The 14,641-nt window shown below is 37.1% G+C and overlaps 2 protein-coding genes across 2 annotated transcripts in view; one reads left to right on the forward strand and one right to left on the reverse strand.

The window, feature by feature from the left end:
• Nucleotides 1–1,772: 1,772 nt before the first annotated feature.
• On the reverse strand, nucleotides 1,773–4,441 carry NAP1L3 (nucleosome assembly protein 1 like 3). The gene has a single exon (XM_010951128.3). The coding sequence runs from the start codon at nucleotides 4,072–4,074 to the stop codon at nucleotides 2,638–2,640; it is 1,437 nt and encodes a 478-aa protein (XP_010949430.3). The 5' UTR covers nucleotides 4,075–4,441; the 3' UTR covers nucleotides 1,773–2,637.
• Nucleotides 3,754–14,641, forward strand: part of FAM133A (family with sequence similarity 133 member A) — a 31,207-nt gene continuing 20,319 nt past the window's right edge. Inside the window, exons 1-2 of the mRNA XM_074359212.1 lie at nucleotides 3,754–3,869; nucleotides 5,441–5,510. The gene's annotated coding sequence lies outside the window, so the exon portion shown is untranslated. The remainder of the gene's footprint in view (nucleotides 3,870–5,440; nucleotides 5,511–14,641) is intronic.

The following is a 14,641-nucleotide window of genomic DNA, read 5'->3' on the forward strand; positions in this document are numbered from 1 at the left end:
CTTCTTTCTGACATCGTTCATTGGCTGAGCGAGTATGATGGACAAATCTGCAGCCCAACGAACGTGCGAGCCCATCGGGTTTCCAGGCTCTGGTCACCTTTGACTTAGCCTAGGTGGTTGAAGCACCCACCGCCCACCGCAGGCATTTCCGGAATCCTAGCTTTACTGATGCAAAATCCTAGCTTTACTTGGCACCTGCCCGCTCCCCAGCCCCCAGACTTACGAAAAAGGTAAAAATGCCAATAAGCTGTCTTTCTAATTAGCTTTTTTACACCCATCCAACTTGATTTCAGCCAAGAACGTGTGTAAAAACCTAATCAATTGACGGACAGGGAAAAAAATACACCAATCTACCTGCAGGGCATACCCTTGTGTAGTGTGCTTCTGAATGATTGATATTATCTGCATTTCTCCTTCTGTTTTGCAAATATGCTACAATGACATGCTTTCCTTTAATACCAGAAAGTACAGAGCGGGAAGGGGCTAAATACTTGAGGAAGTGTTCTAAGACGCAATAAGGATGTTGCATTCCATGTAGAAGTTTTAAGGGCTCTATCTGTGATGTCTGACATACACAGTATATACCCGATTTGAGAACCTCTGCAGCAGTGAGCCAGGTACACACTATTTATCATAGTCTTCGTTTTGGCACTGGCGTATAAATAAATCTGCTGCCACATCTCCTTGATGTATGCAAAATCTAAGAACTATAAGGCATTCTCAGAATTGCAGTGCTATTGATAAAAGCAAGAATTTGCTTTCTGATTTTGTATAAATCATAACCTAAATATCCAAACATGAGTGATTGGTTAAATATATATTCCATGGATTAAAATATGTTTACGTTTATGGACAGGGGGATTATTGTTAAGCAAGGATAAATGTTGATACTAAACTATATATATGGTGGGATTTGGGAAGACTGTTACATAATTTTATGCCTAGAGACCCAGAGATTCCCAAATGCCATCCTCCTCCTGCCACACCTCTTTCCTGTAAGGTCTTGAAGGAAAATATATGCAAATGGGGAAAGGGCAGTTGTGAAATAAGGTATCATTTGTTGTGCTCATGACTTGGTGCCCAGTGTAAAACTCCCTGGTAAACTGAGTTTAAGAGGCCTCTTCCTCACCCGAAGTTCAAAGCAAAATCTCAGGATCAAATTACTCTGTAACCAGCTGCATGGAGCAGAAGTGGTGGAAGCATCATGTCACCTACAAGGAAAAATAAACCCACTTCGCAGTGAGACCTCCTCCCAAGTTACTGTAGAAGGTGGGCCTGGGTCATTTACCCAACCTACTCTTGGAGGTGAAAGCAATAGCTTATATAGATGTCTTTGGTGGGTGAGGGACTTCTGCCTACCTCCCTTCCCCAACCCCGATTCCCTCCCATCCTTTCTGCTCCCCACCCTCCTTCCTTTCCCCTTCTCCCTCCTCCCTTCCCACTCCCTCCTCCCTTCCCTCCCTCCCCTCCCACCTCTCCTTTCCCTTCCTTCTCCCTCCCACCCTCTTCCCCTCCCTCTCCCTTCTGCCTCCTCACTTTCTATTCATCTACCCTACTCCCCCTTCCCCCTTCCTCCCCCCTCCCCTTCTCTTCCTCCTCCCCAGTCCCAGTCACTTGAATGTATAGCCTCCAAAAAAGAGCTAAGATCTGGGAAATGCATGAGAATGTTAATTATAGTTATAATTTTTCAAATGTCCCTCTTCCTCCCGATTCTCTACTTTTTCTATAATAAGCACCCATTTTTTTGTAATGAGGAAAAAATGGTAGATTTTTATAACACGATACACTTTATTTGACATTTATTTATTTTAGGTTGCAAGAAGAACATGAAAAAAAAAAAAACCAAAGGATGTAAAGTGATCATTTCCAGTGAAAGGCAAAATAGAACATATTACAAAGAAAATGTGGTTAGTACCTTTAGTTTACAGTTACACAGTATAAGAGGAGCAAATTTCTTTAAATACTAGGTCATATTAACACCTCAGTGGTAAACAGTAACTTCGTTATGCTTAAATTTGTAAACCACTATGTCACATTAACAAGCTCACAGTCATATCATGTATGGTCTTGATGGACATTATCATTATTAATTGTATATTAATCTTTTTTCAAGCAGTCAAATTTCACAATGCACTGTTCTAGTTAGTATAATACTGTATTTCTATAGCAAAGTAATGAAGGCACAGCTAGTGCAAGCAGATTTAAACCCTTGGTCTTCTGGGCTGGAAAAAGAAAAAAAAAAGACACTTGCATTGATACTTTAGGAACTTTTTTTTTCAAGCAAATATTTGTCTCAGTTAACAATTCTGACAGTTTTCACAGCTGCATTCTAAGAGGAATATGACAAAAGGATTTCACAAAAATCAAAACTCTGTAGCACCAAACTCACATGCTTTAGATAACTGACAGCAGTTTACATATTTTGAAGAATATTACACTACAACAGGCTAGATAGAATAAACTGATACTTAGACACTTTAAGACAATATTTTAGGCTACCAAGAAAATATGAAAACACAAGACTGTGTGAAATACTAGTGTTAAGGTTATAGGGCAGGTTTTATTTTCCCCCCAAGGCTATATAAACCTGCTTCACTCATTTGAGATTCTTGCCAATTCTTTCAGGCAGCCTCTTTTTTATTTTCGATATTTTCTGTTTCCATAATCTTTACCAACATCATAGGTACCCTTGACTTCTCCTGTATAGTAATAGATTGATTTCAGGATGACGTTATCATGTAAAATCTGACCAATTTCAAAGTCCTCATCCAGGATAGCGTCTTCTCGTGGTTCAAGCTTTCCAATCGTAGGAATCTCAGGAGGGCTAAAGAAATTGAAGAATGATGCATTAGGAACCACTCTTGGCTGGATTTCAACTTCTCCAGTCGCAGTCATGCGACTCCGGGTGGTCGTCACTGTAACATCCTTTCCTCTTCTCCAATCTATTTTACAGCCTTTGCAATCTTGGATTTCCCATCCCCAAGAGAAGAAGGGATCGTTGTGATCTGGTTTTGACTTTATTATGTATGTCTTGGTCAGCACCTCATTTCTGAAGTATGGATTGGGTAGGAAGCAAAATTCAAATGTGTAACTTATGGGCCGGCCAGGTTTTGAGAACTTCAGGCTCACGTCCGACAGGAACTTCAGAATGGGCTCATCATACTTCTGAATCATGGGCCCCAGCTTGTCAACATTCTTTAACACAGTCAGCCAATAGTCGGGAATGCCTTTAGGATCCTCTCTTTTAGGCTTTCCCTTACGAGCTCTTTTAAGAGCTCTTTCTTTAGGCCTGACCTCAGGAACTCTTTTAGGAGCCTCTTTTCCCACAGCCCTTACCCTCACCTCTGCTGCTTTGGGCTGTTCTTTATCTTCTGCCTTTGCCTGGGGGGCTTCTTTAAGCTCTTCCTTCCCTTCAGGCTTGGCCTCCAGAACATCTTTGGACTCTGCTTTTTCTTCTGCTTTGGCCTCTGGATTTTCTTTAGGAGCTTCCTTCTCTTCAGCCTTGACCTCGGGGTTTGCTTTAGGGTCATCTTCTTCCTCACCCTCCAAGGCAGGCATTTCACTGGGACCTTCTTCCTGCACCTCCTCATCACTGCTGAACACCTCATCCTCTGAATTCCATTCATATTCTTCTTCCGTAGGCTCATATTCTGCATTGATGATCTGGAATCGCCGATCATATAGAGGCCTATTGAGTTCGGCATATTTTCTTTCAAGATCGTGAATTGCCTTTAAGAACAGGGCGTCTACCTTGTCACATTCATCTTGAATATTTCTGAGCGCCTGCACACGATTTCGAACTGCCCGAGGCAGCTGATCCACGAAACTTCTACCCGACGGAGCCCGCCGCGCCCTTCTGGAAGGCCCAGGTACCCTCTTCTTTCTATAGTAGCGGCTGCGGCTACTGCTGCTGCCACTGCTACTGCTGCTGCTGCTGCTGCTGCAACTAGTGCTGCTGCTAGAGCTGCTGCTGTCAGATTCTTCCCCAGAATCGCTAGAGGAGCTAGCCATCATCTCTTCATCAACCCCCTGGGCGGCAGGTTCCGAGACCCTGTTCGGATCCGCTTCTGCCATTTTTGCAAGCCTGCAAACCTCTGAGGGTGGTGACTACCGCCGAGACCGCGCGCCCAGAGATGGGCAGAAAATGACTCACGGATGCTTGGGTGGAAGCGGCGGAGGCCCGGGCTGCGGAGGCGGCAGCGGCGAAGGCAGCAGTAGCTCAGGGCGGGGCGGGGCTGGGCTGAGGCGATCGCAGCAGAGGTGGCACCGGCGGTGTTGGCCTGGGCGAAAGCGGAGGAGGCAAGGCCTCTCCTGGCTGCAGCTGCGGCAGACAGACGCGTGCCGCAGCCGAATGGCGCAGTGCGAGACCCCACGATCTCTTCACGGTTTGGATAGCGAGCCCCCTCCCCTCGTAGTCAGACCTCCCGTTAATTTAGTTCCCAGTGTGCCTTTAGCTCGCCCCTCATTTGCTGGCCAAGTTTGATTGATAGTCACTAAGCCCAATGAGTGACCAAACGCACCGCCCCCCTCGAGACTCCGCCCACCTTCCCAGGCGCTCCTTGGTAGCAGAGGCACACACCTCTGGAAGATGTTTTTTCCCCTCAAAACTCTGTCTTAGTTTTATAATTAAAAAAAAAAAAAAGCTTAGATATGAGGTAAAAATACCAGTCATGGTTCCTAACAAGGGAAGAGGACTATCCTTCTCGCATCCGCTCATCCTTAATTCCCGTTTGGTTTGTCAGGGGCCTCGTGACAAAAATCTGTTTTTAAAAAATTGGATGAAAATACTCCAAATGACATCATTGGGTAGTGTGATTATGGATGATTTTTAAAGTTCTCTTTATTTTATCTTAATATGCTATGAGCATGTGTTTTTACACCGGGGGGATAAAAGGGGAGTCGTTTATTGGCAAAGGGGGGAGGGGCTAGAAAGCAGGCATATTGCATTACACGTAGCAGTTTTAATAAGTGCTGTCTGTGATGTTTGGCAAGCCTGGTTTATATCCATCTACAAGGTTTGCGAACCCATGTTGCCGTGAGTCAGTTACACCATTTTTACTCTATTTCTCTTTTTCAGCTGGCATATACTAGACCCCAACCTTGCTGCTAATTTGCCACGTAGTCCTTCTCAATGCTTGTAACAACCTGGTAGATAAAATAAGAGGGTATTCAAATGTTAGGTAGTATGATTTAAAAGCAGACGGTTTGTTCTATACTTTGGTGCAGCAGTTTTCAGTTACACGAATAGCAGGATGGGAGGGGGAGTCTGTGCTGATGAAACTGCGTCCTCTTATCAGGGTGTACTTTACAGTGTCATCTGCCACCAGTTTCCTTCTAACATTGTAAAATTCTAGCCATACTGAAGTATGATCTACAGTCCAGTAATATGTGAATACACTTGCAAAATGAAGTTTAAAAAGAGGTATCTTGTTTTTTACAGGATTCTTTTCTGCTACAGAACAACTCCATTGGTCCAACCCAAAAGACAAGTGTTTACTTTTCATTAAAAGGTAAGGAACATATTTAGCCCATTTTTATGATTGACAAGCATTTCCTATCTGTATTTGAATAAAAATTCACAAGGTACACTCTTTTAAAGACTTAATTGGAAGCTATCTTAATAGTTCTATGGAAGCAGAAAACTCCAGAGGTGATTTGGAATACTACTGTAGAAAATAACCTAGTTAATCACATTCACTTTCTAAACCTGCTCATAGAAGACAAGTAGCAAATTAAAATATAAAATATGATCAATTATTCATTTCAAATGAGGAAAAATATTAAAGGTAGAGTAACCTTTCTGTTGTCTTTTTTGTTACAGGATTTATGCTGTGTCATTTAGCCCTTTTTTTAAAAGTTAGGAAACATTATTATTTTCTATTTTGTAAATGAATTTACTTTTATTGTTTATTCCTGATTGTCAAAGTATGTAAGCATTGTATGGAAAAATACAATATAGAAAATTCCAGTGATAATAAAAACATGCAGTCTTAATCAAATAACTGTTGTTAGCATTTTGATGCATTTCCTTCCAGAAATTTCTTTGTACATATACACACCTGTCTATTTATATACATTGTTTTATCTATGTGACAGTATGTTTTATAATGTCCTCATTTATCAATTAATTGTGGCCATACTTTCATAGTGAATGATCAACATCTTCTTTCAAAATAGATGCATATTCCATGGAAATATTTGCCTTAGTTTATTTAACCAGATTCCTATTGTAGGGCAGCTACTTCCACACCATGTCTCCACTAACATACCATATTTTTTTCCTGTTGTAAAAAAGTTACCCCTGGATACCTACTATATGCACTTGTAAAAATTAGTCATATGATGAATTCCTAGAAATGGGGATGCTGGAATAAATTGTATGCTCATGTTACTCTCTGATACATATTGCCAAACTTCTCTCCAGAAAAATTATCACAATTTACAGTCCCACCAACAATACATAAAGTTCATTTATTTAGTCATTCAGCTAATATATTTTTGTGCCTGCCATGTGCCTGGCCCAGGTGGTAGACGATAACGATATAATGGTGAATAAAACTTACTGGGTGCATATCCTTTCATTTTATAATTTTAGTTAAAACATGTACTAAACAATGGTTTAGTTCAATGATTTAATTCAATGAAGATATGCTGTAAATATTGTTCTACAAATTATTATTTTCCTTTAAAATGATGAACATGTTTTTTAATGAATACTCATATTTTTATAGTACTTTAATTGTTTCATACACATGTTATTTTTGTTTATTTGTTTTTGTTTGTTTGGAGGGGGGAGGTGATTAGGTTTATTTATTTATTTAATGGAAGTACTGGGGATTGAACCCAGGACATCATACATGCTAAGCACCTGCTCTACCACTGAGCTATACCCTCTCCCCCTTCATATACATGTTAAATTTTGTATGATCAGGAATTAGTACTCTGAAGTAAGTAATGAGTTAGGGATCCAGATTTTTTAGTGTATTTTTTTTAGCTAATAGTTATTTTTCTTAGTTCCATTTATTTGATCATCTTCCTGTCTTAACATTTATTTGAAATACCACCTTTACTGTATTAACTAAATTGCTTGGTTCTGTTTCTGAATTCTGTTTTTGGATCCATTGTCCGTAATTTTTCTGCAAATAACTAATGAGGCAGTTTTTTAATAACTTTAGAGTTTGTGAAAATCATGTAGATTGAAAAAAGTCAATACAATGAACTCCAAATAAGAAATTTAAAATAACTTAAAATATCCTGAGATGATCACTATTCACATTTTAGTGAACATTTCCAAATTAATTTCTTATTATTATGTATTTGTATTTCTTAGATTAGTGGTAAGATTGAATGTCTTTTCATCTGTTTATCGTCCATTTGGGAATTGCTTATTCATATCCCTTGCTTGTTTTTCTACTGAACTGAGAAAGAAATTAATCAGTGGTGAAATCCAAAGGGTAAAATAATTTTGGCCTTGATTTAAGACAACTGTGACTCCTATAGAAAATACCTCTCTTCTGATTTATGATATTGAACAAATGTGACTCAACCACAGCTTTCATTCTAAAATTACTTACTTAGAGGGTTGTTTAGATGCTTTTCAAGGATTAGTACTTAATCACTCACACTGACACAGAAAAGCTTGGAACAGAACAGGGAGAATAAAAAGAGGGGGGAAAAGCTTGTAAAAATCCTCATACAAAGATAATATATTCATGAGCTATTCTGACTTTTGATTTGGAAGTATTTTTCCCCAAGCCGTAGATTTTAGGTGACTTCTAAACCATCTACTTTTTATGTGTATGCACTACCTTGAGTATCTCATAACACACTTTTATTTTTGTAGCTTTTGTTGGTCTGTTACTTACTTTTATGATGGCAAGTCCCTAAAAGAAAATAAGTATTTTATTCATATAAGGAATTTAATTTATGTATAATACCTTATTTTTTCTATTTTTATAAGTATTAGAGCTAGCATGTAATATGCTATTTTTCTTCATAAGGCTAGCTATAATTTACTTGCATAGTAATCTGTTCTTTGTTTCATTATTTTATGATGTTCTTTTTGGGGGGTTAAATGTTCATAGTTCTATGTGAGATGATGCTTAACACAGAATCTATTGGTATATTTCAGGCGGAACATGGCTCTTGGACATCTGTTTACACCTTCCCTGTTATGAACATATATGCAATCTCACCCACACCCCTGCCATACAAACACACATACATAATACACAGTGATAACTGCTATAGCATTATCTTTTGTTGTAGATATTCAAGAAGCCAACCATTGCAAATTCATTTTATTTGGGGGCTTATTTTTTGTTCTTTATTTTGGGGAGTTCATCTAGACAGATTTTTATCTGAATAAACAAGTTAATTCTTTTTTTTATTGAAGTATAGTTGATTTACAATGTTGTGTTAGTAAAACAATTTTACTGAAGTACAGTTGACCCTTGAACAACAGAGGTTTGAGCTGCATGGACCCACTTATACATGAATTTTTTTCAATTTATCCCTGGATGCAAAACCATGGATACAGGGGGCCAACTATAAAGTTATACACAGATTTTCCACTGTGTTGAGGATCAGCGCCCCTAACTCCAGAGTTGTCCAAGGGTCAACTGTATAATAGATACAATTGTACATAAAGTATACAATATGATAAATTTTGGTACCTGTGATGCTACCACCACAGTCAAGATAATAAGTATATCCATCACCCCCAAAGTTTCATCATGCCCCTCCCATCCCTCGGTAACCACTGATCACCTCTCTGTTTCTATAGATTGGTTTGCATTTTCTAGAAACTTATATAATTGGAATCATACAATATATCCCTCTTTTTGCTTATCTTCTTTCACTTAACATAATTATTTTTAGATTTTTCCATATTGTTATGTGCGTAAGAATCATTTTCCTATTTTGTTACTGAGTAGTTTTCTGCTGCTTGGATATATCACAATTCATTGATGGGCATTTGTGTTTTGAGTTTTTGGCTGTTATGAATAAAGCTGCTATGTTCATTTGTGTGTAAGTCTTTGTATAGACATATAGTTTCATTTCCTTTAGAAAAATACCTAGGCATGGAATGACTGGACCATATGGTATGTGTATGTTTAACTTCTAAGAAATTAGCTATTTTTCAAAATAGTTGCACAATTTGCAACTTAGCCTTTCTAATAGGAATGCAAGAGTATTTCACTGTGTTTTTACTTTGCATTTCCCCAGTGACTGATAATGTTAAACATCATTTTGTGTACCGATTTACCATCTACTTATCTTCTTTGGTGAAGTATCTATTCATATTTTGGCCATTTTTCCATTAGATTGTTGCCTTACTATTGAGTTTTAAGAATTCTTTTTCTATTCTGGATACAAGTCCTTTATCATATATAAGCTCTTCAAATATTTTCTCCCAATCCATTAATTTTTTTCATCCTCTTAACAGTGCCTTTTACAGTTTTTCAAAGAGAAAAAGTTTGTAATTTTAATGAAGTCCAATTTATCATCTTTTTTTTTCCTTTTATGGGCCATGCTTTTGGTATCATCTCTAAGAAGTCTTTACCTAGCCTAAGGTCACAAGGATATTCTTCTATTTTTTTTAAAGTATTATACTTTTAGGTTTTACATTTCGATCTGATCTATTTTTGCATGCAGTACAAAATGTGAATTGAAATTCTTTTTTGCATATAGATATCCAATTGTTCCAGAATCATTTGTTGCAAAGACTCTCCTTTCTCTACTGAGTTACTTTTGTACCTTTGTCAAAAATTTGTTGTCCATATACATGTGGGTATATGTTGGACTCTCTATTCTGTTCCCTTGTGTACTGATTTTAATCACCTAATTTGAATGGAAAATAGAACCAAATTGTTGGATAACAGAATTTCATTGGAATGGAGAGTTACAGAAACTAAATCTTCATCCTTAGCCTTTCATTTCTGCTCTCAAATATCTGACAGAAAGGGCCAAGTAACAGAAGTAATAACCTAGAAAAACCAATCAAAACAAGAAACACAAATGCTCTTCTATTTTGCGGAGTTGCCAGTTGTGTGGCTGTCTATACAGCCCAGCCACAGGAATGGTAGCTAGCGTTATTCAGGAGCACAAATAATGCCTTTGTTAAGAGGGACCTGTTTGGTAAAATTAAATAGAAAGCATTTTCAAGCTGTTAATAATTGTGGTTTAAAAAGGAATAGTAATAAAATTGGTTATTATTTCACAGTCTGGTTTTTCAAAGCAAAATTATGTCATTCCATACTCATCCCTAAAATAAGAATACACACAAATGAATAGGCTATGGTATGTAGCTATAACATTTGATTTTTAAAAGGAAATACTTGTGAGTTACATTTCTGGCATTATAGCCTTAACTGCATAGAATCTAAAAGAACAGATACAAATAATGCAATGGCAGAGAAGGAGAATTAGTTACTAATTATTTACTCTGATGCTAGTTTTCAACTTAAAAATAGCATACACTGTTCAAAAATGTAAATCCACATCACGGAGGAACACTTTTACAAGGACACTCAAGAATCTTTTGCCCACAGTACTCATTTGAAGAATTCGCCCACTAAAATTCAAATAAAGTAAATCTTTTTAATTGCAAGTTTGGAAGCATTTTATTTCATTCTACTAGAAAAGAGAGGAAAAATTCAAAGGATTTGAATGGTGAGCGATGTCCATAAATGCATGTATGACTATAGTAACTATTTCTAAATTATGCATTATATTTGGGCAGTGTGTAGAGCAAGCCCAAATGGTATTTCCTGCCATTTTTCATCCAGAATACCCAAATATATTTAATTAATTTGGTTAAATGCATCCTCTGAGAAAAAAATAAGTCTTATGAATTGCAAATATTCCTGCTGGTGGGAACAAATACCTATTCCACAGCTCTTCAGAGGCGATGGTCATTTTTCAATCAGATAACATACACAAAATTTTAAAAACCCTTTCTCAGAATTTAAAAGAGTAGAATCCCAATAATAACCAAGTTTCAGCATTTGATTTCCTTGGTGAGACATTATGACCCAAGTGATTTAGTACAGATTCGGGAGTCAGAATTGCTGAGCCTGAGTTCTGGCTTTTCCTCTTACTAGCTGTATTAGATGGTGGGCAGACTACCTCACTTTTATTACTTCTATTCTCCCTCTCTAAAACAGGGCTAATAATGGCACAGAGATCTCAAATTCAATATTGTTTGCTATTTTTCATGGTATTATTACCGATCAAGGTTATGTGTAAAGAAACCTTTCTTATTATATCGTCTCAAGCCACTCATAGCATTTCTTTCTGACTATACTGTGACTTCTATTTTGGAAGCATCATAGGCCTCTACAAATAGAGATTTTCCAACTCTAACATGCATGAGGGTGGAAATTTCATGATATTGGCAACTCTGTGATATTAATAATAATAATAGGTCTTCATAGTTCTAAAGTCAGACAGCCATTCATCCGGCTTGACATTATCTACCTATAGAATGTCTCCTGTTGTTTCAAAGGGGAAAAAAATCAACACTGTTTTAAACAAAACTCCAAACCAAGTATTGTTTTAGTGTTTTACAGCACACACAGCCCCTTTTCTTTCTTGAGAGCTTCCAAACTTCCTAACAGTCCTAAATTATACATCTTCATTATCTAAACCTCAAACTCACATCTCATGTTTGTTTTTGATACCTTTTAATTTAACCATTATGAAGGTTAAGAGTATAAAATTTGCATACAGTTAATTACATGTATCTTAAAATATAAAAACTTCTAATGTTTTAAATAATGAATTCTGTTCTTGATATTAATAACCGTTTTTTCACTTTTTATCTGTTGGTTTATTTTAGAGTACTGTGCATGTGATCTAATTTTCAATACCCAGCCAATACCTTAGATTTTCCTGTCTCATTTCTATTGCTTAGAGTATTGGTGTCAAGCCTAACTCACTGGGTGAAAATATTGTCCTTGTTGGAGGTGGAAGGGATTTTAGAGATCATCTAGTCCAGTCCCCGTACACAGACTTGGACTTCCTGGACATTCTAGGACTTTCCATGCGTTTGTCACTACAAACAATTCTGCAGTTAACACACTTTTACATATATTGTTACATATTCGAAAGTCATTTTCACAAATGTTAATGATTTTGGTTTAGGGGCAGATTAAGGAGTAAATAGATTGTTTAGGTCTTCTAATAATGGATAATTACCCTAAGCATAAGCATCTTGTAATAAGTAGTAAGTGACATAGTTGTCACTGAATAATAATAACTATATTTATCACTTTCAATGTGTCAGACAATGGACCAAGTGCTTTACTTTTACTATTTAATTCTAATGACTCCCTTGAGGGGTTCATTATCATCCTCATACCATCATTATATGATATTATCCTCATATCATCCTTAGCACTGTATCCTCAATGAGGATACTAAGTGCATAACTTGTCCAAGTTCACATAGTTTATAATCAAAAGAGCCCAGATATGAAACCAGATGGTTTGATTCCAGAGGTTGAGTTCTTAACCACTCTACTATACATCTTTAATGAACAAAAGTGAATGAACTCCTGGACAGAGGTGCTGGAACTGGAGTTAAGTCACAACCCTGGCCACTCTTCCATTCCTCTGGTAATAGTTATGTTCTCGTGGTATTAGCATCCTTAGGGGCATCCAGACTCAAGTTCCTCTGACTTACACAAGAGTCTTAGCTTGAATTGACACGGTATATTAGAACAAGCTAATTTAATGAAAAAGATGGTTTTCATTAAATTTAACATGCCTAAGGACTTTATTTGGTGAACAGCCAAACACTGGGAGGTCAGAGCTTAAAGTAAATGCCAATGTATTCAATCCACAATTAAATGAAAAATATCCTAGGAATTTTTCCACTTAGTATCCCCAGCAGCAGAGGAACCTGTACTTTGAGGAGCCTGAAGATAGAACCTGAAGCTACCAATTAAGGCAGAAAACTCCCTTAAAAATCTATATATTTTACCTATACATTTCTTTCCAATATTTGACTTGTGTTCCATAATTTATTGACATAGTTTTTTTATATAAGATTCCCTGTCCCTGAGTAAAATTGACACGCAGGAAGATGCACTATGATAATCTGATGAGTTTCAGGCAACAGCACAGGCTCTGAGGTCAGACTGCCTGGATTTAAATCCTGCCCATTACTCTCTGTATGACCCCGGACAAGTCACACGTCTCCAACCCTCAGTTTTCTTTTTTATAAAAAGAGGCTGATGATAGGAACAGCCCTATGGGATTGTTATGTAACAGTTAAGGGACTGATCTGTGTAAATTATTTATCAGATGCATAAAGACCCGATAAGTATCTTTTTTTATTATACCATTCACAGGGCCACATAGGGACTCCTATTCCAGTTACATAAGTATGATCCAAGGCCAAGGCTAATGAGTTTAACCAGCTTGAACTGCTATTTTTTTATATGTGCACCATACCGTTCAACTTACAAAATAAATTGAATTTACCTGTGACCCAAAGTCACATTCTGTTGTTAAGGTGAGAACTAATATCCTTGGTTTAGTTATTCTCCACTATGGCAGGCTTTTCAGTTAAATTACATACTTAGCATGTAGTAAAGACTAATGCTTCAGTAAATCCAGTATTAATACTTCCAAAGTGAAGATAGCTAACAACTCACTCTTCTCTAACTCTTCCTTGAAAGAGAAGCAGCAAGGAAATTGCATCTTGACTGACTGCAAGTGAGTAAATGAACAGGATGGCTAATGAACTCATTGTTGTTTTAGTTATCAAAAAATCTACTTAATACAGAGAAAGAAACAAGAAATGGAGCCATAAACTCTCCAGATTCATTACTTTGTTTTACTGACTCTTTTAAAACAGATGTAACCAAAATTTCAAAACTGTGATATTGAGCAGCTTTGACTGTCTTGTTTTATAACCAGTGTTTTGTCTATCTAGAAGACCAAGTAAGCATTGTTTGTTTAGAGATAACCAAATGCTCTGATGAACACAATTTCATTATCTGGAGAATGCGCCTAGCCTTCTCCAGAAGAAAGGTTAAAAATGACCCAAAGAATTACAGAAATTATTAGACTAAAAGACCAATCTGCTTGCAGCACTCTCCATGCTGCTCCCTAGCTTCTAATATATGCTATAGATAGTTCTTTGAAAAATCTTCCTGAAAATACTTATCCTATCCCTGTTCTAATCCCAAAATTTTGATGATACTCAACTGTCTGGAATCAGATCTTGTGCATATAAGTATAAGCTGTGTCTTTACCCTCCGGTGACCTTGGACAAATTTTTCAAGTCCTTTTGCCCCAGTTTCCTCATCTGCAAAATGGGGATAATAATTGTACCTTCCTCATAGAACCATGGTAAACTTTGAATAGCATAATACATGTAAAATGCTTTGAATGTGGTGCATGCTCAGCCAGTGAATTCTAACTTCCTTACTTAACTTATCTTCTCCAGAAACGCTTACCCAGTGGAATGTAGTTCTTTTGACTCATTTTTTTCAGGGCTTATTTTACTAAAGCTACAATAAAGTTTTGTATACTTTTTGATAAACATAACAGAGCCATATAGTTCATTTCTTTGACAAAAACGAGTTATTTTCCCCAGTATATTTTAAATTTCCCTAGGACAGAGACTG

The sequence above is a fragment of the Camelus bactrianus genome, chromosome X (assembly GCF_048773025.1).
Source record: "Camelus bactrianus isolate YW-2024 breed Bactrian camel chromosome X, ASM4877302v1, whole genome shotgun sequence".
NCBI classification, from domain to species: Eukaryota; Metazoa; Chordata; class Mammalia; order Artiodactyla; family Camelidae; genus Camelus; species Camelus bactrianus.

Excerpts from the sequence above, each read along its gene's own strand:
- NAP1L3 (XM_010951128.3), bottom strand. The coding sequence starts at position 4,074 with ATGGCAGAAGCGGATCCGAACAGGGTCTCGGAACCTGCCGCCCAGGGG.